General features: G+C 31.7%; 1 protein-coding gene across 2 annotated transcripts in view; it reads right to left on the minus strand.

The window, feature by feature from the left end:
* LOC129803234 (lissencephaly-1 homolog) overlaps positions 1-24,148 on the minus strand; it is a 37,485-nt gene that overhangs the window by 12,765 nt on the left and 572 nt on the right. The window contains exons 1-2 of one of the 2 annotated variants that reach the window (XM_055849682.1): positions 23,511-23,909; positions 9,032-9,324 (exon numbers count right to left, since the gene is read on the minus strand). In XM_055849682.1, the coding sequence (XP_055705657.1) occupies positions 9,032-9,069 (38 nt within the window). In that variant the 5' untranslated portion in view covers positions 9,070-9,324; positions 23,511-23,909. Of the gene's footprint in view, positions 1-9,031; positions 9,325-23,510; positions 23,910-24,148 lie in introns of those variants that run through there. The other variant, XM_055849683.1, reaches the window with a different exon arrangement.

Raw genomic sequence — 24,148 nt, forward strand, 5'->3', positions numbered from 1 at the left:
GACCCAATAATGTCTGCTCCAAAAATTCACAGTCAGTTGGTTGCTGAAGGAACACAGGTCCCTTGTTACAAAAACAAGCCCATATTAACTCTTTCACGTCATTAGGGTCATATATGACCCGGGGAAATTTTTTTTGACTATTTACATTAATTGAAATCTATCGGTTTGTGCACGACATCATAATAGAAGGATGTAAGATTCTTGGATAATTTTTCTCAAGACTCCAGATATTCAGGAAAAGAAAATAATTGAGATCAAAAATCACTAATTTCGAACTTTGTGAAATGACTTTTCTTTTTCAAAATTTTTTATATTAATTTATTTTTTTCAGCAAAAAGTTCTTTAGAAACACAAAATAAAATATTCAAAGATTGTATATTGCATATTTTGATATAATAAACTACTCTCAATTTTCCAGAAAAGCATGTAGAATTTTCCGGGTCATATATGACCCTATTGTCCCCAAGGGAAAAGTTTATAAAAGTGTTTTCGTGCCAGCAATGTAGTTGGGACATTTGGGAAATTGTTTTTCGTTGTGAAATCCAGAAGGAAAATATCTTGCTCATGGACATTTCATCTTATATCTGATGAATTACAACATATTTTCCAATATTTTAGAGTATTCTGCAAGCGTCTCATATTGTGCAATTGTATTGTGTGTGAATAAATATGTAGATAAGTTTATTTTTGCCAAATACCACTCAAAATATTGTGACAGTGACTGTTCAAGGGATTACCAGGAAGATTCCTTGAACACCAGGAGTACAGTGTTCATCAAGACAATCCAGTTTGCGCGAAAGAGTTAAGGGACCTACAAAACCGATAAACATTAAATAATTACGAATTGAAAAACAAATCGAAAGGATCTAACTCATTATAACGTTATAGGAAAACTGTGCTAAATTGATTTTTTTGTTCTTTAAAAAATATTTATTGGGGCTTTAAAAAAGATTTTATCATATTTGTTTTCTCTAAAATTATTATTAATTCACTTTAAATTGAATAAAAATATGAATATTTCTTTGTATGCAATATTGAACACCAAGCTTATCGAAGTTTCTTTGCCCTTTCTCTTTCATGTATTTTTTCAAAGCTTTTCGCGACTCTTTTTTTGTACTAAAAATGTATGGAATTTTGACAAACAAAAGAAAAGTCGGAAGTGTCCGATATTGCAAGCTGTCTGAATAACAAGATACTACTATCGAGATATGAAGTCACGAATTTGAGCATTCCAGAAGGCTGAGAGAGTCTTTGTCTGCATGTTAATATTATTTTCTGCTATATTTATTTCATCAATTTATTTTTAGTTATAAAAAATAGAATAAATTTTCAAATAGATCAATGGTTATTTGACAAATCATTAAAAAAAAACGTGCATAAAAAAGATTATTATAAATATTCTTCCATTTTAAGAGGGAAAAAAAGACCTACTGCATTTGAGCACTTAATGCAATTTGTCAAACAAGTTTATCTTGAATCGAAAGCATTTCAAATAAATCCCAATGTTATCTATTAAAAAGCTCAGCAGCGTTGTCTAATTACACTTTATACTATGTGTCTTTTTTCCACACAAACCCCATACAATTACCATCATGTCTTTAACCTTTTCTTCTATAATTACCGTGCAAAAACAGCACCGTATGGGAGAAAAATCTCATTGCATAGATAAAAAATCTTGACTGGCATTCTTACGAAAAAATTATAATTGTTAAAGTGCTAAGCAGAATTTCAATTATTTCAGCAGTTGAGGTTTTGGGTTTCTTGCTCTGCATTGTAATTTATTTTATCATATAGAAAACATTTCACGAGAATCATTTGAACCACCAAGAGACAAGAATTAAACAAGGTTTCTAGAAGTGCGTAATGGCCTCTACACATTGGGAGCAATTTTTGTCAAAAATTGCATTTTTGACAGAATTTTGACGTTTCTGCCTACAGCACTGCAGCCAATTTCCTTCAAAAAAGCAATTTTTGACGAAAATTGTGCTCAATGTGTAGACACCTTAAGAGATCCTGAAGACTAGATAGTTTATAGTCTTTTATTCTCTCTAAAATCATTCTTAATAGGGTAAGTGTGCCAAATTTCGGCATGGTTGCATGCAAGCGTCAAAATCTCAAGTTTGAAATGTAATATTTTAAATTGAAATTGATTTTTTTCATTCTTTCTTCTTAAAGAGTGTTGCTTGGAACCTTGTAAAGAGTTTACCGTCTTTATTAACTCTAAAATCATTCTGAATACATTTTAAAATGAATAAAAATATAGACATAGCTTTGGTGCCCTATTTCGGCCACCTTCATTCTCATAGTTCCTTGCCCTTCGGGAATTCTTCCAATATCTTTTTCACGTCATCTCGTTTGTCGAAGCTACATTTTTTGTTATTCTTTTGCATTGTATAATATTTAGAGTACGTAAAATCTAAAAGTTCATGGAAATTCGAGGAACAAAAAAGGTGGCCGAAATTGCAAGCTGGCCGGAATTTGGCACACTTACCCTACATTTAAAATTAATGAAAATGTAAACACAGCATTTGTGACCTATTTCGGCCAACTTCATTCTCATAGTTCCTTGCCCTTCCGGAATTCTTCCAATGCCTTTTTCGGGTCATCTTGCTCGTCGAAGCGATATTTTTTGTTATTTTTTGCATTGTAGAGAATGCAAAAACTAAAAATTCATGGAAATTTGAGGAACAAAAAATGTGGCCGGTATTGCAAGCTGGCCGGAATTTGGTGCACTTATCCTATATTACTCTCAAAATATTTTGAGGGTCTTTTGGGTCATTTAAGTATCGGTTCGAATTGGTTGTGAACAAATACACGATAAATGATGTGAAGGTACTTTTGAGATATAGTCGGTTACATCGAGCATTGTCATATCTGAATTTAGTGCAAGCTACAATCAGGGGCCCATCAAGCGTAATAAAAAGTGAAGCTATTTTTCACTTTTCCTTGTAAAAATTTTGCAGATATTGCACCTCGCCTTAAACAAATTTGCTCGTAGTTCTTGTATTATTTCGGCGAGCATAATGAAAGATGTATTTTTAGATAGCTTTTAATGCACGATTTCGAAATATATTAGACTCATAAGTCAATTCTCTTTAGGAAAAAAACTTGCCAATAGTCTTCAGTGCCTCTATGCAAAAACGTATGGAAAAATGAAATGTCGAGAGGTCCCTGCTACAATACAAACGTCGCCTCTTGCTTGAAATGCTGACACAAAAAACAATGCAGATACGACAGCGGTCGATGCAACGGACGATATAGCATCTAAGTCACGAATTCGAGCATTTTGCAAAGCCTGAAACGCTTTGCCACCCCTTTCAATTTTGATTAAAATTTGCAATAGCCGTTCGCGGTTTAAAATATATTGAATCATTCTTACTTTTATAAGGTTTCGCACTTGTACAAAAAAAGATAATAAGTGCATAAAGTTCTTCTGCCGACAGACGTCTCTTCAATAAGGAAAAACCCACACATGGTTGACGTCAATTCTACTTCATTTATCGATTTTCTCACATTCAACATCACACCAACATAGACTTTTATGTATCTCATTTTCTAGGAAAGTATTTTTGCCTGCTCCTTTTTCACCCTCATTTTACACTAAGCTCCCCAACTGTAATTTTTGTACAGTCTTTCTGCCTGGTAACATAATAAAATATTTAATGTGATATCCCTTATGCATAAAATATTCCAAAAAACCTTGACCATGAATTGGAAAGTCACACGATATTAATTTTTGCCAATATTTCTTTTTCCTCTTTATGGTATTAAAATTTCTTGATTATAATTTACACAGATACTTTTTATTGTAATTATCACGCTATTAAAATTGATTCATTATCATTTGTTTGAGATGGAAGAGCAGCAAAAAAAAAGACAGCGAATAGAGACTTCAATTAAGTAATATAAATCAGCTTTTGGAAGAAAAAAAAACTTTCCATTTCATTTCCGTAACGACTTTGTATCATTATTATAATTTTCTTCGAGAGAGCTCATCAAAGAGATTTCTTTTTCTCTTTCACTCACTTATCTTAATAAACTCTGTCAACACATACTGGTCTGAAATCTCGCCATGTGACACTGAAAGTGCAATTTTCTTTTCAGCATAGGGTAAGTGTGCCAAATTTCGGCATAGTTGCATGCAAGCGCCAAAGTCTCAAGTTTGAAATGTAATATTTTAAATACAAATTGATTTTTTTTGTTCTTTCCTTTGTAAGAGTGTTTCTTGGAACCTTTTAAAGAGTTTATCGTCTTTATTTACTCTAAAATCAGTCTTAATATATTTTAAAATGAATAAAAATATAGACATAGCTTTGGTGCCCTATTTCGGCCACCTTCATTCTCATAGTTCCTTGTCTTTCGGGAGTTCTCCCAATATCTTTTTCACGTCATCTTCTTAATCGAAGCTACATTTTTTGTTATTCTTTTGCATTGTATAATCTCTAGAGTACGTAAAATCTAAAAGTTCATGGAAATACGAGGAACAAAAAAGGTGGCCGAAATTGCAAGCTGGCCGGAATTTGGCACACTTACCCTATACCAATCTGATTCAATGTTTTTGAGACATTTAATGTGAAATAGAAGGTTGATTTGTGATAAAAATTCACCTAGTGGCAATAAATTTTATCTGGCTTTCTCTCCCATCATCTCTTCAAACGCATTAAGATGATTCCACCCGCTTCAGTTTTTAAGACTTCCAATAACATTACACAAAGGTCACTCAACCTTTCTCATACTTGTTCGTGACATTTTAAACTCTTTCCTCAAGATTCACGTTCTCCGGTGAGCTCTTTACCACTCATTTCACTCCATATACAATCGTTCAACTTCATTTTTTTCCTCTTTACCTTTTTTTCCCTCCAACTTCTTACCCATTTGATCTTTATGCTAGAGCTATTGTAGATTGAAATTGAAAGAAGTAAGAGTTATAGCATAAATATCAAAGGTAAATAAGAATAAAAAAGAAGAATTAATATGAAGGCTCACAAATTATATTTCAAAATTCAACCACAAACATCTCTCTCTTATATGGCTTCCCTTGAGCAAATTCAACTCTAAAAAAATACGCAAATTTATACAAATGATTCCATGTCAAATTCCCGAAATAATTGCAGGGCGGAGATTTTTTTCTGTGGTCTAATTTGCTCTCCTTTCATTTCTTTCCTCTGGTTTACTTCAGACATTCAGTCTTCACAAGTTTAAACCTTTTTAATGGGCCTATTAAAAATACACTGAACCTCGACATCACATTGTCTAATTCATAAATGAAATAGTAAAAAAAAACATCATAATTTATTTTTTTCTTCTCAAATTCCATCGTGAAAAAAAAGATCCAATAGTCACTAAATATTTAACATCATCATCATAAATCTCAAAGCTATGAATAAATATTAAACTCAGAAATTACATAAAAATCATAAATATTTGAGGATATTGCGGAACTTTTTCCATTACAGTTTCACATTACCATACACGTTTAATAATAACCACTTTTGGCTACTTTATGGTAACGTCTTTTTTTCTTTAGATATTTTTGAGCACAAAATCTGTTACAATGAACTAATTTAGAAAAAAAAACACTCAAATAAGCATTAAAGCCTATGTTGTATCAGTTTCTAAATATCGTCCAACTATAATATAAAGCTAGTGATAAGCCTAGATCAGCTTATTGTAGGTGAGATTCTTAACGTGAGCAAACTCAAATTGCATGCAAATTCGATTTGGAACTAAAGATGAGATTTATTATACAGCAATTTGGAATCAAATTTCTGAAAAATTGCAAACTTTTTAAACTGATAGAAAGATGATTGTGGAATATAGACCAGAATCTCCTCTATAATTTTACCCCAAAACTTGATCTTATCGGTTGCTCGGTAGCCGAGATAATTTACTTTTTTTTTTTTTTGAAACATGTTTTTTGACCATGTGCCATTTTTGACCATTTGGTCTTTTGTCCATGTGACGAACTACAACATTATCAAAGAATGATTGAACTTTGAAGGAACATTCTTTTAAACCTATATTTTAGTGATAAGCCTAGATCACCTTATTCTAGGTGAGATTCTTAATGTGAGCTAACTCGGAATGCATGCAAATTCGATTTAAAGCTGAAGTTGGGGGACGCCATTCAGTAGGGGAGACTGGGGCAAAAAGTTACAAAACGGATATTTTATTTTTTTACAAGTTACCCGAGCACCTCCAAAATTTCTAATTAGCACAGTTTTATAGGAAATTTACCGCTCTACAACTCTGTGAAAGTCATTTTCTTCTATTTTGTAAGGAAATATATTTATCGAGCCGTTTCTAAAAGGTAATTTTGTGATCATTCTCAAAAATGCTGGGGCAAATAGTATCAGGCATAAGATACTATCACATTTTGATTCGCTTTATTACGGGATTCCGTAAATTTAAGTAAAATACCTAGATTACATATTTTCATAGGAAATTTATTCTTCTACACCTGTGTGAAACACCGTTTTCTCTATCTGACCGATAAAAGCGTATTTTAAGCTATTTTACAAAAAACACACAAAGGACTGCAAATCATTTGACCAATACAAACAACAAGGAACGACACATAGCATTGACGTTTCTTTTCACCGTGGGACATCAGAAATTGTTTCGGTTTTTGTTATTTTTTGCTCCAGAGATTTTGTTACTTTTTACCCCAAGTGGTCGTTTTAATAAAAGGATTTCTGGAGAAAAGAATCTTTGTAAAATTCTAAATTACATAGCGGATTCGTATTCAAAGAATATGCAGCTAATTTGGGAAATATTCACCAGTGCATCAAATTTAATATAAGTAGCTAATAATTCATATCTTCTGCACGGAAAATATTTCAAAAATAGGGCTTAAAATTTCAATATTTTTTATTTTCTAAATTCCCTGCTCGAATTCTAAGAAACTTACGACATTTAAGAAGGTTCATGGAGGCTATCTATGGAAAAAATTTTAAGCCGCTATCTTATTTATCTTGGAAGATATTGAATTTTGAAATTTTCGGTTTGTGACTTTTTGCCCCAGTCTCCTCCAATCTTAAATCAAATTCGTGAAATTATACAAATTTTATATTTAAACCAAAATATCAAGGATTTGGATGGACTGACAGAAAAGTGATATATGGGCGAAATGTAGACCAGAATGTTCTCTATAATTTTGCCGAAATAATCAAGGTTATTTGTTTTTGAACTCGTTTTTTTCGCGTAGAGCGCCCCTAGTGTTCATTTGATGAACTTCAACTATATTAAAGAATTGTTGTATTTTGTGAGACTTTCCATTTAAAACCCTATTTTAAGTGTCTTGGTCGAGTAGAAGTAGTCAAATTGGCATCTGAGTGGTTTCAAGCGTAATTATGGGAAAAATCGTTTTTTCCATAAAAAATGATGTTTGGACGAAATATAGATATGAATGTCCGCTACAATTATGCCAAAGTAATTATTAAGATCGGTTGAGCAAGAGTTAATTAAGTTTATGCGTAATATGAAAATTGGTTTTTTGACTGTGGCGCCCCTAGCGTATTAGAACTATTTTTCTCTGGTGTTTCCTCAATATTGTCGTATTATATTAATTTCCTCAACAAATTCCACATATTAAATAACAAATTCAATTGACAAAATTCGCTAAAGTTATTTTCCTAAATTTACGAAAAGTGAATTTTAGATGAATTCCGTTACGTTTTTGAAAATATTGTTCAAATTTGAGGGAGTGAGAAATGTTATCTATACCACTCGAATGTTCAAATTTGAGGAACTCTACTGTAAAATTTAATTAACTTGGACAATGGCGTTTATTACAAAAATGAGTTTGAATCAGCAGCGCTATCTGTGGCGACTTTTTGAACTTCCATCTGAAAGTGAAAAGCGTTTTCCTGAAATCCATCAGGAAAACGTGTCGAGCGATTTCTTTTTCATTTTTGGATATGCCTTAGAGATTACCCAGGCGGACATTTCGTCCTTAGATGAAAATACCGTTGAATCATTCCTAATAAGGGTTTTTCAAGGTCAAAAGTTAAAAAGACTCCAGAGGGCGTATTTCTCATCCAAATAGTATTACGTTTGGGCTCGTTGGAAAGGTCTTAGAATTTCCGATAAAAATGATAAAAATTCCAATCGGGTTTGAATCGATAATGACCCGGTTCATAACCGATAACTAATTTTTATTCGAAATTCAATTATATTACTCCTGAGGTGAATTTTGGGCAATGTTTTGAGTGATTTATAAATCGGTTCAAATCGGCTGTGAACCGGTAATGAACCGGTTAAAAAGCGATAAGTAATTTTCGTCCGGAAATCAATTCTATTACTCTTAAAACTATTTTTGGGGAACTTTTGAGTGACTTATGAATCGGTTTAAAATGGAGTTCGAGCATTTCGCAAAGCCTGGGAGGCTTTGCCACCCTTTTTTAATAATAGTATTTATAACAATGAATTTTACCGCATTTATTTACCATCTTAATAATACATTTAAAATTGATTATATCGGAGAAAGCAGACAATTAGCAGAAATACATAAATCCTCCCTAGACTTTTTGATATAATACGTCTGATTTTTTTTAAAGGTTTGTTTGGAAATTGATGAATTAATTCCCAAGTCTTTTTTTTTGTAAATTTAAAGTTCAAAAAAGCCAAATTGGTTGATTATAATTTATTACATTACAATAAATTACTGCTATTTGATTACTAAATGCCCATTCATGATCTTTAATTTCAATTACAGCAACATTCGAGAGATTTAATACCATTGCTAATATCAGAAAATTTATCACAATAAATCAGTTTTATTTCCCATGAAAACTTTTGTACAATCGTGACAAAGTAATATAGTGGACTTTAAAAGGAAGAGAGAGACCAACAGTAACCAAGATACTCAATTGAGAGATTCGTAAAGTAAGCTAAATAGCAGAAATTGTAGTGCAACTATCTTGGACTTTCATCTAAATGGCATTCTCAGCTTGAAGAATGATGTTGTAAAAATTTTTGCATATTGAAAAATTCTTTCTGCAAATCTTGAAAAATAATTTATATTACTTACAGTTCCTCGCGTTGCCGCTGTGACAAAACCATTTTCATGTTTTTCCTCCGATCCACAACTCCGAGGTGATTGATTTGATTGAATTTCTTCTTTCACGAGATTTTTCTTCTGTTTCCTACTTTTCACTCCAATTACTTCTTCTTCTCTCTCTTCACGTTGTTTTATCGATATACAAATTCTTTTCTCTTGGCTGTAGTTTTTTTTTTTTTAAATATATTTCTCACTTCTTTCACAATTCACTTTCCTACTTTTATAGAGTCGTGTATCTTACAATCAAACCTCAAATCTTGAATCTGAAAAATAGACAAGAACAGAAAAAAAAGACATTGGAATTAGAATTAAACCACCTTGAAAATGGTCAATCAAATAAAATGGAAAAAGAAATATTGGTTAATTCGTTATTGGACACCAAATAAAATCGATCAATTTTCCCTTCCATATACAGAAAGTGCTGTAATACATTAATTCCCACATATTTTAACAATGACTAATCCATCAATACAATTTTTTCCATGTGAACTTCTTGTTTTTTCATGTTGTTCCCTGCAATTAAACAGCGTTATGCAATTTTCACTTGAGCCTATTTCTTGTTCTTACTTCATGTTCTTGTTTTCAAGCTTGTAACAGAATTTTCGCTAGAACATGCCCTAACAAAATATACGACATTTTACGTAGAATGTGAAAATAATGAAAAAGCGTTGATGAAGTGTTTCCGACTTTGCAGAATGCTTGAATTGAAATTTGTAATAAAAAAGCTGTTAATAAATTGTCTAAACTATAAAATTTTAACAATTTATTTATAACTCGCATAATTCGACCGCTCAGAATAAGAAACAAATAACTCGCAGTAGAAAAATTTTACAAGAGAGCGATATGATGCTGAAATTTTACATGCAGAGTATAGGATTTTTGAAAATTATAACTATAACTATGAAAATAATTACCTTTCAAGTATAATATTTACAGCGAAGGTAGGGAATATAGGGTAAATGTCCTAATTCAAAACCATTTCCAGACGCTTTAACTTTGACAGAAGATTAAACACATTAAGTTCATATTTTTTCTGAAGAGAATTACATAAATTTGCTTCTTGACTCTTCTAGAATGTTACTGTTTAGTAAAAAATTCTTTAGGTATAATTTGAAAACTTCTTAAATACAAGAAAAATACGCGAGCATAAAATGCTTCTATTGGAAACATATTAATCTAAATGGAGACAAGGAAATTTTCTAATTGGAGACAAACAGTGTAAGTGAAACCGCGACGAAAGGCTTCCAAAACTTTGTTGACTTGCTCTTGAGTGCAAGATTTGTTCTCATTTCTGGTCTTTTCTCCTTTCCCGTCTAAATCAACAAGAACATCTATCCAATAAAATTATATTTCCGGGGTTTGCTATTGAAGCATTTGCAGACACTTCAGAAAAAACTTTTTTCATTCACGAAATAGGTAATTATTTCATTTGAAAACTTCACGTACCATTAACAATAAAGATTAACACTTAATTTAACTAAAATTAGCCAGAAATATGACATTAAATGTTAAACAAAACGAATAAACAACAGTCGCCTCATTATGTTTTTCATTGGAAAACATGGTCGATCGATGAAAAATTCAATGGTGAAAAGGCACACTTTTAATTTTTCTAAGAAATCAACAAAGTATTATTTGACAACAAAGTATTTCGCTATATGTTTCTAGCGAGCCGAAAAAACTTTTGAGTTTATTAGCTGTTTTCTGTCATTGTAGAATGAAGTAGCAAAAAACACGAATACAAAATAAAAGCCAATTTAATAACGAAGAGGCAACCGAAAACCCTAAATTGGCAACCTACGTAGTTTTAGAGATATCTTGTGAAATGTGTACGAAAACAGGGAAAAAATTACACTAAAATCGGGAGCATTTTTCAGAGCTAATGTCACCCCCCTTAACTAAATAATGAAACTGAGGTATATAAAATTTATAAATATAGTAATTTAGTACTGTATTTATCATGAAGACAGTGACGTTTCCATTTGGAGTAGCGAAAAATTTCCATTTGAAGCAGGTTTTGAATTAGCTTAAATCACCCTAAGGAAATATCCAAAAAGCGAATAAAACGATTTTTGTAAAAAAAATCGAGTTGTTCGACTTATATTCTGACAAGTCGAATAGTAATTTAAAGCAAAAAATATAATTCAGTTTATAATCGGTTCATTAAAGATTCATTACCAATTAAATTGATTCTGATTTGTCAGGAATTTGAAGACCTTTCGAATTACCTCAAAATTGCCCAAAACCGTTCAAAATTAAGCTGTGTAGAGCTTTTTCAATCTTTGACCTTGAAAGCTCGTATTAGGAATAATTCAAGAGCATTTTTTTAAAGGAAAAATGGAATAATTTGGAATTTTTAGATTTCTTCATTATTTTAAATGTGCAATAAAACACGAAGTAAGCTCTCTTTTCGTTTTACTCTTTTCTTCTATTTCATGGTCTTCTTATTCTCTTTGTTCATCTCGTTTCAACTTTAGCTTGGTATCGAACGTTTTTCGACACCTAGCGAATGATGATTCAAATTAGTCAGGGAGCTTTCTAGTGATCTAATCTCAGTGAAAAAATAAGTTCCCCGGTCTCGTTTGCATTTGATTTTGAAAATTACAGTATAAGGAAGAGATAACGGTCAGGAAGCGTCCTCCTGACAATGCTCAAAGTTAAGTTTCAGAAGAATCATTAAAGATATTTTTAAGATCGGTACCAGCCAAAATCCTGAAAAATAAAATCTCGAGAGCCACAATATCGAAAGCCCTAAATCCTAAAAAGCCAAAATTCCTAAAGTCGAAATCCCGAAAGCCAAAACTCGAGTAGCCAAAATTCTAAAAGGAACGATATTATACAGAAGATAATGTGAAGAATAAAATTTCCCAAAAAAACAGAACATTTCCTTTTGTCTCCAACAATCGCGGATGCAATCTTGCGAGTAGCTATTACACTTTTAAGAATTCGGAATTTTGGCTTTCGTAACTTTCACTTTCGAAATTTTGAGCCATTCGGGACATTGGCTATTCAGGATTCAGGATTCTTGTTTTTGAGATTTTGACTGAGATCCTTCAAAATATTATCTTAAAACTTGGCTGACTTAGAGGGGTTTCTCAAAACTCTAAGTCAATATCTTAAACCGCTAAACCTCTAGCTGTGAAAGCAGCTTAAATATGAAGAAACATCAATATCGGCATTACCTCTATATTTTTTCAAGACATAGAAATCCCAAGATTAAAAGTAAAAAAGTAGCTGTAAAGAGTTCGTGTAATGATTATAACCAAATTGTTATTACGGAATTTTCAAGCAGATTTTACTGATTGAACTCCATAGAAAATTGAAAACGCGTCGTTCTCTAGAGAGCGTATTTCTCAACCGAATGGTATCATATTTGGACTCGTTAGAAAGGACATGGAATTTCTGAAAAGTTTGAGCCAGGTTCAATTTGTTTATTTACAGTTTAAACAATGTTTTATTCGAAAATCAATGGTATTACTCCTAAGCTATTTTGGGCGATCTTTTGAGTAATTTATGAATCGGTTGAGAAAAATTATACGAAAATACTGAGTCTGAGCCGGTTCCAATGGATTCTAAATTGTTAATGAACCAGTTATAAACCGAAAATTAACTTTTATTAAAAAATCAATTATAAGTATTACTCCTAAGCTATTTGGAGCGATTTTTTGAATGATTCAATTCTTTTCAATAAATTGGTTGAGAACCGATAAACGGCATATTAGACGAAAGTACTTTTGAAGTATAGCGTCTATTGTATATTCACGAATTCGAGTATTCCGCAAAACTGAGACGCTTTGCCACCTCTTTTTTAAATTCATATAATTGTATTTATTAATTAAATTGATAAGTATTTTAAGGAACACGATTACTTTAATACATTGTATAGAGACGCTTTAAAATTTAACATTTTCAATTCATGTCCCATAATTTTAAGCTAAACATTGGCTGATTAATTGACCGGTAAAGTTATCCAACTGGAATAAGACACTATTGGAAAAGTTTTTTGCATTATTTAATTGCCATCGTACGCTTGTTTTCTTCACACATTAAAAGTTCTTTCAAGTACAGTTGATAGAAGTCACAATTGTCAATATCAAACATCTTTAACGGGTTTCTTTGCTTCTTTTTAAACACAAAATATATACAATACTTTTTCTCTATCCCATCCATCAGTCATCTCCGAAGAAATCCAGTGACGGCAACTTTAACCTCTGCTTTGACTGAATCTTTCATTTATAATTGTTCAATAAAATTGGGACAAGCTTTTTACTTCTTTAAAAAAAACAATAAAAATATCAATTTACTACCGGATGTTATCTTTTCCATAATGCATAAAATTGAGTTATACTCAATAACATAATCATTATCTATTTTACCATAAAAAAGTTCTTCTTGCGAAAACTCTCAATTTTCATTGAGAATTTGAGTACAAAAAAAATATAGAGGATAATTTCATTATAAAATCGCATTAGAGTATGTCTGTAAATTGTAGGTAAAAAAGAAATATTTCGTAGTCTATGAATGCAACAAAAGAGCTCTTGAAAAGTATATTGTGAGAGACTCAAATTAGTAAACAAACATGATTTTACGTTGCATTGAAATGACGAGTAATGTTAACATTTATGAAATTATTTGACTTTATCACTTTCATTGCCATTTTGTCTTTGAGAAGATTCTTTTGATTTATATTTCACGAATTAGGATGCAGTATGTCCTCATGATAGTCCTATGTTTATTTGGTAAATATTCCTTAAGAAAATCTCACTTATTGAATTCTTTTGTTTGATATACAAATATAGAAAAATTAAAATTTATTATTTAAAGATAGCTATAAGCGAAAATAAAATTAAAGATTCAGTGTGAGCCAATTCAAAGCTCCTTTAGTCACACTTTAAAGCTAAAATAAAGTGGAATATTATTTATTAACTTTGTGAATATATGCAATTTACTGTGGCATCAATTATTGATGATGGTTCAATTTTTTTTTAATAAATTATTCAAAATAGTTTAAGGCAGCAATAAATTTCTACAAATTGTTCTTGAAATATTTTCTGGTGAAATATTTGGACCATTTTGGACTCATTCTCTGTTTTCTTCAATAATATGATATTAAAAAAAGAAAATAATCTGAATTATTTTAAATATTCCTATTAACTGTCAAGTACCTAAAATTTTTAATCAATATTTCTTTTATTGAGATTAAAAGTATTTTGGAATGGTTTAATCGAAGTATAAGTAGTCTTTAGAATGTTACGTTCACCATAACATCACATTAACTCAATTAATTACGATTCACAATTAACATTTTACAATGGAATAATAATTTTTAAGTAATGGCCTCTACACACTACTGGAGAAATTTATGTCCATATTGAAGCAAATTCCGTGTTCTTGTGTAGGGAAAACTATTCAATATGGACATATTTTTCTCTAGTGTGTAGAGGCCGTAAGTCAGTAAATGATTCAAAATGATCAGTAAACTTTGGGGCAGTGAAAAAATAATTTGTTTAGTGAAAATAATCCATTTTCGTTCAGTAAAAACCTAGACTCATTATACATTCTTTTAAGTCGAACGGACAATGACAAGTTGGTTCGTAATTTCTTATTTTTCTTTTTGGAAAAAAAATATTTAACTTATTTTTATGCATTTTACTGCTCGAAGTCAAAGAGAGAATAGTTATACAATCGACTTTTTTTCAACTTGTCACCGACTTGGAGCTTAAATGGTAAGAGATATCAATTTCCAATCTTCGGTGACCCTCAATAAAAACACTACAGTAGACTCTCTCTCAATCGGGAATATGGGGCAAAATGTCATCCGGTTTAGCGATAGAATTGAGCGTCAAAGCCTTTGTAAATTCCACAAAAAGCGTTCAATTATAAAGAATCACGATAAAATAGAAAGAACTACAGCGAATTTGAGCGAATTAGCTTCATAATTAAACGTGAAAATTTTCAACAAAATTTGTCGCCCGATTGAGTGAGAGTCTACTGTATCTCTAGACTTTTCAACCAAAAACCAAGTTTTGGATAAGTTTTAGAGATTACCCAGGTGGACATTTCGTCCTTAGACGAAAATACCGTTGAATCATTCCTAATAATGGTTTTTAAAGGTCAAAGGTTAAAAAGACACTAGAGAGCGCATTTGTCAAGCGAGTGGGTTCATGTTTGGGGTCGGTGCAAAGGTCTTGCAATTTCCGACAAACTGAACGGGTTTCGGGTTTCAATCGGTTTTGAATCGGTAATTAACCGGTTTATAACCGATAAATAATTTTTATACGAAATTCATTTAAATTACTCCTGAGGTGTATTATGGGAAATATTTTGAGTGATTTATAAGTCAGTTCAAATCGGTTGTGAACCGGTAATGAACCGGTTATTTGCCGATAGGTAATTTTTATTCGAATATAATTTTTATTACTCTTCAAACTATTTTGTGAAATCTATTGAGTGATTTATGAATTGATTCAAATCGGTTGAGTACCGGTAAACGGTAAATAATGCGAAAGTACGTTTAAGGTATAGCATCTATGTAACGAGTACGAGCATTTCGCAAAGCCTGGGAGGCTTAGCCACCTCATTATATTTTTTCTTTCTGTAAACTTGCTACTTAAAGGCTAAACTGTAAGAGATACGCACTTCAGGTCTTTGGGGGACCCCCCATAAGTCTATCCAAGGACCATTATTATGACCTCAGTATTTCCTCCACCCACTCCCTTCTCTCCCAATCACCTTAATGCACTGAGAGAAATCCGAAAAAGTTTAAATAACATTCCGGAAATGTTAATTTTACCCTGCATTATTGATCCAAAATCTGTGTACATATTATGCTTTTTAGATGTATTATGGGTTAAAGTTACTATTTTTCATGTTAATTTTACCCTTAAAAAGGTGTAAAATTAACATTAAAAAATGTTGATATATTTTTACACCTAAAAAGTGTTAAAGTTACGTGGAAAAAAAGTTAATCGCACCCTCTTCTTTTTCTCAGTGTGCCATGATTTTTATTTAATTCAAAAATAGCTCCTACGATTTTTTACATTTGGATCGGTTTTGGAAGTAGTCCTGTAAGGAAATTTTGTAAGGAAATGACAATGGCATATGACAAATTTTCGTGGCAAATTCGCGAGCAGGACCACATTAAATCACAGTGAGCGTCAAATGGCAATTGCCAGGAGCTCTATGAAGCTCTTATGTTAATAATTGATACACTGAGTGAGAGAAATCCGAAAGAGGTAAACTAACATTCCGGAAATGTTTATTTTACCCTGCATTATTTATCCGAAATCGGTGTAAATATTACCCTTTTTAGGTGTATTGGGGGTTAAAGTTACCTTTTTCATGTTAATTTTACCCTTAAAAAGGTGTAAAATTAACATTAAAAAATGCTGATATATTTTTACACCTGAAAGGTGCTAAAGTTATGAGGAAAAAAAGTTAATCGCACCGCCTTTTTTCTCGGTGTATGAATCTGATTTTCGATTAATTTTTCTGAATTTACCACATAAACATTTCAAAATTTTCATGACATTGTCATACTGTTACAGAATTCCTCTACTGATGAATCCTTCGTCCAAACATGCCCACAAGGTAAAAAAAATCACCATCATGAATTTTTGAAGGTCAAAGTTTAACCATTCTGAAGGGTTTAATTTTCAACCAATTTGGTTAAATTAGGATTTCTTAGTAAGGTCTTGAAATCGGTTATGAATCGGTAAAGTATTCGTAAATTACTTATCTTTTTCGTATTTACTATTTTATTTGTCCGTATGCTTCTAGCTAATGCCAAAACATCCTAAAATGTGCATTTCTTCACCAATTTTTGATTTTCAAATGCTTTTATTATTTATCAATCAATTTAATCGCTAGTAGACCAGTAAGCATCAGAAGACCATGCAAAAAATAATTAACTGAGAGCATTATCTCGTGAGTTCGGGCATTCCGCAAAGCTAGGACGCTTTGCGATCTCTTTTGATTTATGATGATTGTCATTTTTTAAACGGACCAAATTTATACTGGTAAATTTTATCAAAACACTGTTTGATGTGCTGCAGTTTTTTTTAGAACAAAATATTGTATCAGAACTTTGAGTATTTATCAAACTCTTTTCTATATTTTATTTATTTTTAAACAATTGGTGAGAAAAACTTGCTGATTAATTTCAAAAATCTCAAATACAACACTACAATTAAAGTATTCCCACTTTGCTCTACCTCAAAATCAATAGATAAAGTCAATCAATGTTTTATCAAGAGAATTACTCATTGTTTATAAATAAAATATACTTAATTACATAAGAAATTTACACACGCACATTCTATTCTTGTGTATCTTGTTCTTTTTAACTCGATTCTTGGGAGAAAAAAGAACTTGCAACATTTTCAAGTTAACAGGTTGACAGCAGTGGAGAAAATGGTATAAGCTTGAGAGAGATTTTGAGAGAAAACAATACAATTTAATGGGAAATGTGTGCGAAAACTGGAAGCGTTAAATTGTATACCATCCAGACTTTAATCGCTATATAAAGAAAGAAGAAAGAAGAGAAAAAAGAACAGTAGAATGTTTCTTATTTAGATACCGGAAATTGTGTCTTCTTCCCAGGTTCACAACATTTTCACTGCTGCTGTATATTTGTCAATCGCACTATAATAAAAAAGCATCTACCGTTTTTTTGAAGAATGACACAATACTGTACATTTACACTAAATGATGATGTAGATGTTGACAAACTACTTGAATATATTTTGTATGATTTTTGGAAATATCCAAAAACACGCAACACAACACACACACAAAAACTTTGGAAAGAGGAAGACAAGTGACTTATAATGATGCTTCGAAAAATCAACTGAATTAATTATAAATCAAGGCTGTCAATATAGTTTGACCAAGAAATACACATAAAGTCTTACTATTTTTGCTTTAGAGCCTTTAGAGCAGTCACATTAATACACTTCACACATAGAGTTAGTGTCAGGAAATAAAGTTGTGATAATTAATTAATTCACAATAAAATAAACACACTTTTAAGCATAATAAAGTGGGTGGCATGGGCCTGGGAACAAGTCATTAGCATGTTGTTAATTAGCTAAAATGATATGCTTTGTGCAGTATCTTGCAAAAAGTCGGATTAGGTGTCTAGAATTGCTTGGAAGAATACTCACGACAATTTTAACATAGAATTTTGCATTCATAAAATAAATATAATAAGATTACATGAAACCATTGTGCTAACGAACTGTATTGAGGCTAGAGAAATTATATGTAATTCTTAGCAGTCTAATTTTATTAGTGGATAATATTTGAGACAAATAGAACACTATAAGAATATTTTAAAATAATAATAAAACTTAGGCTATGTAAAATAAAAAAAAATAAATATAAGCTTCTAAATTTTTTTTGTAACGAAAATCATACGAAAATCCCGTTGATTGGTATCATATTTGGTTTGGACTGAAAGTGAAGTCAATATATTATCAATATTCAAATTGATCGTTAATACACTTCTTAAAAAATGAGACGTTTTATATTAAATTAATCAAACTTCTAAATTAGACCTTTTTGTGGAAAGAAATAAAATAGACTATTGAAACGTGAGGACATCAATTTAAAGCAGGGGTGTGCAAAAATCGTTTGAAACCGAATAAACGTCAAAATAAGTTTGTTGAGGTAGCGTTTTGACCATTTACGTACAAGTTTCATTTTACGTTTGTTCGGTTTCAAACGATTCTTGCACACCTCTGATTTAAAGGTTTTAGAGGGGAACTATAATGTACCAAATTTCGGCCAGCTTGCAATTTCGTTCACTTCTTTTGTTCCTCAAATTTCCATGAATTTTTAGTTTTTGCATACTCTAGAAATTTTACAATGCAGAAAAAAACAAAATATGTCGCTTTTACTAACGAAATAATGTGAAAAAAAACTGGAAGAATTCAATAAGGGCAAGGAACTGTGAGAATCAAGGTGGCCAAAATACTACACAGAAAAAAAATATTTTGTAAAATTGTTCGTAAACACTTACGAACACTTACGACCAAATGTTTGTAAAAGTACAAAAAATGCTCGTCAAGTGATCATGTTACGAACTATGTTTGTGAAAAAAAGTACAATATTTTACGAACTTGTTGGTGGATTACGATTTACGAGCATTTCGTAAGTCCCCCATAAAAATTCACATTTACGAAAATTTTTACAAAATATTTTTTTTCTGTGTAGCCAAAACTATCTAAATATTTATTCATTTTAAAAAGTATTTAGAATGCTTTTAGAAAAAAACGACGATACACTATATACAAGGTCATAAGTAACACTCCTTCAAAAAATAACAAAAATATTACATTTCAAACTTAAAACTTTGGTGCTTAGGGGAAATGCTCATAATTTTGTCCAGTTTCTTATTTTGGACACTTTGAGGATAACATTGGACACTAAAAATAAATTGATTAAAATGATGGATTTTTATTCCAATATTTGATGAATAATGAATTCTATCTAAATATTTGTTCTTTTTGGAAGATTTTAACACTAAATACGTTAAAATTTGAATATGATTTGAGTTGAAATTGCTTTGTTGAAAATTCAGTGTGAGCAATTGCTTACGAGAAATATGACAGAACTTCGTGGCTTACTTCAGTCTTATTTAGTTTTGGTGAAGTACTAACAAAGTTTGTTCGCTGTTTTTGAGTGATATTATTGAATATTCATTGAATATTGTGTTGATTCACGTTACTGATGATTTGTACATTTGACCTGAAGTGAGATTTGCCTTGTGAATTATATTTTTCGTGTGAAAAATGGGAAATTTTTTAAGACATTCACCAGTGAGGTGATGATTCTTATTTTGGACAGGTGTTTTTCTCACGAAATTTCGTGAAGTTTTAGCTTTTGTGATGACTAGGTTGGACAAATGCCTGGAGAAATGAAGGAGCATCATCTCTACGAAAGAGATGCAGTGAGAAATGCCTTGAAAGGCTCCCGGAAAGGGCAGGGAATGAGCGAATCCGCACGTACTTGGAGTACCGAAGTCAACTCACTTTAATGAATGATATGGAAAGTTTCCGGGCTTCTTGTGACATTCCACGTTTCCCTTACATGACCAGGAAGAGGACTTGGTAAGATTGGTTCATAAAATGAAGAACAATGGGCATCCTGTTGAGGCGGATTATCTGTCCAAATTTACAGACAAGTTGTAAAAATTAATAACCAAGTTGTCCAAAATAAGAGTCAAATTCACCTCTACATATCAATTCATTTTTAAACGTATTAAAACTAATTTTAGTAAAAATGTGATAATAAATAGCTTGCCAAGTTTCTAAACAATCCTTCTGAAAAGAGAGTAACAAAAAAAGTCAATTAGTATTAAAAATATCGCACTTCAAACTTAGGATATCGATGCTTATATGCAGACTGTCCAAAATTATGAGCACTTCCCCTATATGCAACTACGCTGAAATTTGGTACAGTTACTCTATATGTTTCAGTTTATAGTTAAATTCGTAAATTGTCAATTTATTTAATTCCTTCTCAGGTTTTCAGTATATATTCATAAGAGATACCTCCCTGAATAGATCGTTTGCTTTTAATTAAAAATTAATTTGGTAAATTAAAATTTACCAAAAAAATCTTGAGTGATAGAAAAGTAGAGAAATTAAGCTATATGGCTAAGCTGTAGGTTTGCAGCCTGTATAATGCTTTTAAATGCTTTTTTAAAAATATTTTTCAGAGTAATAAAAAAATACGAGTTAAAAAGATATATTTTTCATGTCCTTAATACAAACCATTTAATTAAGGACTTTTAAAAAGGCCTTTATTAAGCATTTAGTGCTAAGGCTCAAGTATGCCATATGTTTTTCGCTACTCGTCACAATGCACTGACGCATATATTTTTATATAAATTTTTAATTCATGTTTTTTTTTAAGTACAGGGAGTTCCGCTTTCAAAGAAGTTTTCGGGAATTAAAAAAGCCCGCGAATTCACTCGTGACACAGAAAAATTCCATACGCACTGGAGAGGTCTTTGAAATAAGTTACGGAAACGCCGAATTTATGCAAAACATATTCGGCGCTAATTTTTCCGCCTGTTGTCAGCATCAACGGTTCATAAAAAATATATTTCAAATTTACCGCGTGAAAAAAGTTTGCATACATTTAGGAACTTTACAAAAATTATTTTATAAGAGTCCCAATACTAGGCAAATGAAATCACATTCTTTCAATCCGTTTTCACAGAAGCCGGAACCCCCTGTAGATGGATGTTACTCGACGCTTTAAAATTATGTATTTGAGTTATTTATCAAGTTCTAAGAAGTACCTAAAGTGTTAGTTGGGTGATGCGAAAATAGTAACTTTTTTTTCAATTTTTGTTTGTTGTTTTGAACGCTAATGTATACAATCTTTTTAATATATTCCGTACTTTTTGTCGGTGGAATTAATTCTATGCACTATTCTCAATATTTAATTATCGGAATATTAATGAAAACATGTTATAAACAAATAATCTTAACTTTTATGAAGGTTTCTAAATATTTTTTATTGTATTTTCTTATTCGTTAAATTTTTTATGCTTTTAAGCTCTAGCCAATCAGAAAATAATTGGCCGGCGGGGGTAGTATGGGACACTCTTTTCTCAAGGATTAAATATTTAATAACATGTGATTAGAGCCTTACAGTAAAGCGTTTAATGATCAATTAATGCCCAGCGCACAACAAATTTTGTTTTGCAAACATAGGATAAATGTCCTAATTCAAAACCATTTCCAGACGCTTTAACTTTGACAGAAGATTCAACACATTAAGTTCATATTTTTTCTGAAGAGAATTACATAAATTTGCTCCTTGAAACTTCTACAATGTTACTTGTTTAGTGAAAATTCTTTAGATATAATTTGAAAACTTATTAAATACAAGAAAAATACGGGAATGCAAAATGCTTCTATTCGAAACAATTTAATCCAAATGGAGACAAGGAAAAGTTTCTAATTGGAGACAAACAGTGTAAGTGAAACCGCGACGTAAGGCTTCCAAAACCTTCTTGAGTTGCTCTTAATTGCAGGATTCGTTCTTATTCCTGGTCTTTTATCCTTTCCCATCTAATGGCCTCTACACAATAGTAGAAATTTCTTTAAAAAATGCCTTCCCCTATCCTTGTAGACAGAAACGTCAGAATTTTTTTAAAAAAAAAAAGGCAATTTTTGACGAAAATTGCTTCTAGTGTGTAGACACCATAAAACAATAAGAAAATCTCTCCAAAAAAATGTATTTCCATAGTTTCCTATTGAAGCATTTGCAGACACTTCAGAAAACCCCTTTTTATTCACAAAATAGGTAATAATTTCTTTTGAAAACTTCACGTACCGTTAACTATAAAGATGAGAACTTAATTTAACTAAAATTAGCCAGATAATATGGCATAAATGTTCGAATAAACAACAATCACCTCATTCTGTTTTTCATTGGAAAACATGGTCGATCGATGAAGAATTCGATGGTGAAATGATACACTTTTAATTTCTCTGAGATATTAGCAAATTAAAATTTGTGAATATGAATGGATTTTCGTTTCATTTGGAGCAAAATTAACTAAATAATGAAACTGTGGTATAGAAAATAAATAAATATAATAATTTAGTACTGCATCAATCGTGAAAACAATGATGTTTCCATTTGGAGTAGCGAAAAAATTCCATTTGGAGCAGGTTTTGAATTAGCTTAATTTACCCTAATATTGACATTTCAGAAAGAGTGAAAGAGATCTAAATCTAGTCATCTTATTCACTCTCCTTGGCATATTCGAAAACATGTATACATAACAAAAGTTATTGTGCGCTGGACATAGTGCCCGACGCACAATGACTTTTGTTTTGTAAGTAAACATGTTTTCGGAGCTTCCTGTAAGAGGGAGTAAGATCTAGATCTAGTTATCTCACTCTTTCTCATAGAAAATTTTAAAAACATGTTTACAAAACAAAAATTATTGTGCGTTGGGCATAAACATACCACCGATTTGATTATTAGGTGTGATTCCTTCATAATCACACCTATTTTTCTCCTTCCATATGGTAGAATTAAAGTAATTATTTTTTAGTTACTGTGTTCTATGTTAATAAGACTTTTAACTATTGTGTCTCATTTTAATATATTCGCGGAATTTCTGAGGAAAGATTGCTCATACTTCCACTGCAAAAGTGAATTTTGGTGCTAAGCCAAAATATATTCCATTTTTTTGGAATACCATCTTGATCACAAACACTCCCACATGGAATCTTCCAAATTGTAATTTCAAGTGCAAATACAAAAGCACAAATATACCGTAAATTTCTGCTCTAAAAGCCATCCAAAAGATTTGAGGCAATTTTGGTGAGATTTCGGTTGAGACAGAGTAATGTTATAGAATTTATGCATTGTAACCCAGAAAGGCAAAAAAAAGTAAGATACAATCCTTCGAACTTACATTGTTCGGGAATTTTTTTCGAGCAGTGTAACTGGAATTGCACAATAGTGTCGATATGGGTGGGAATGTGAGAAAATGCGTAAAATAGAGATTCACTGAGATTATTTACAGAATTCCCCAAAATGTTATTCCGTGGAGGGATTCTCCAGTAGTTTTCACTGGGTGTAGTGTCTATTTTTGAACAGGAATTTCACTGTGAGATGCACTTTGTCGCTAGACTCAATTAAAGTTAAAAAAAAAAAAAAAACTGAATGCCTCTCCTTGGCGGAGGAGCCACTGTTTGGGCGCATGTGCACTTCCTGAATGAAGGGACGATAGTGCGTCGTGGACAGACTCTCTTCGTCCAAGAAACAATTCCGGGGAGCGCGATGTGATCTTGAGTCGTTGTCTGCCTCGATGTGACTGAAGCTTGTGAGTCAGGCTGCTTGAAAAATCAATGAGTCCACTCGTCTCTCCTCCTCCTCCACTTCCCCCCAAGCTACGTCACTGGGCTACCATCCAAAGACGGCTACGGTCTTGTGTCACAATCACAAACGCATTTTCTATGCAATTTCCGCAATTTCTTCCACTCAGAATTCCTACTTATTCCCAGAAATTGTACGGAAAAGTGCAAATGTCTATCTTACGACTAAGTCAAT

Source organism: Phlebotomus papatasi, chromosome 2 (assembly GCF_024763615.1).
Source record: "Phlebotomus papatasi isolate M1 chromosome 2, Ppap_2.1, whole genome shotgun sequence".
NCBI lineage: Eukaryota > Metazoa > Arthropoda > Insecta > Diptera > Psychodidae > Phlebotomus > Phlebotomus papatasi.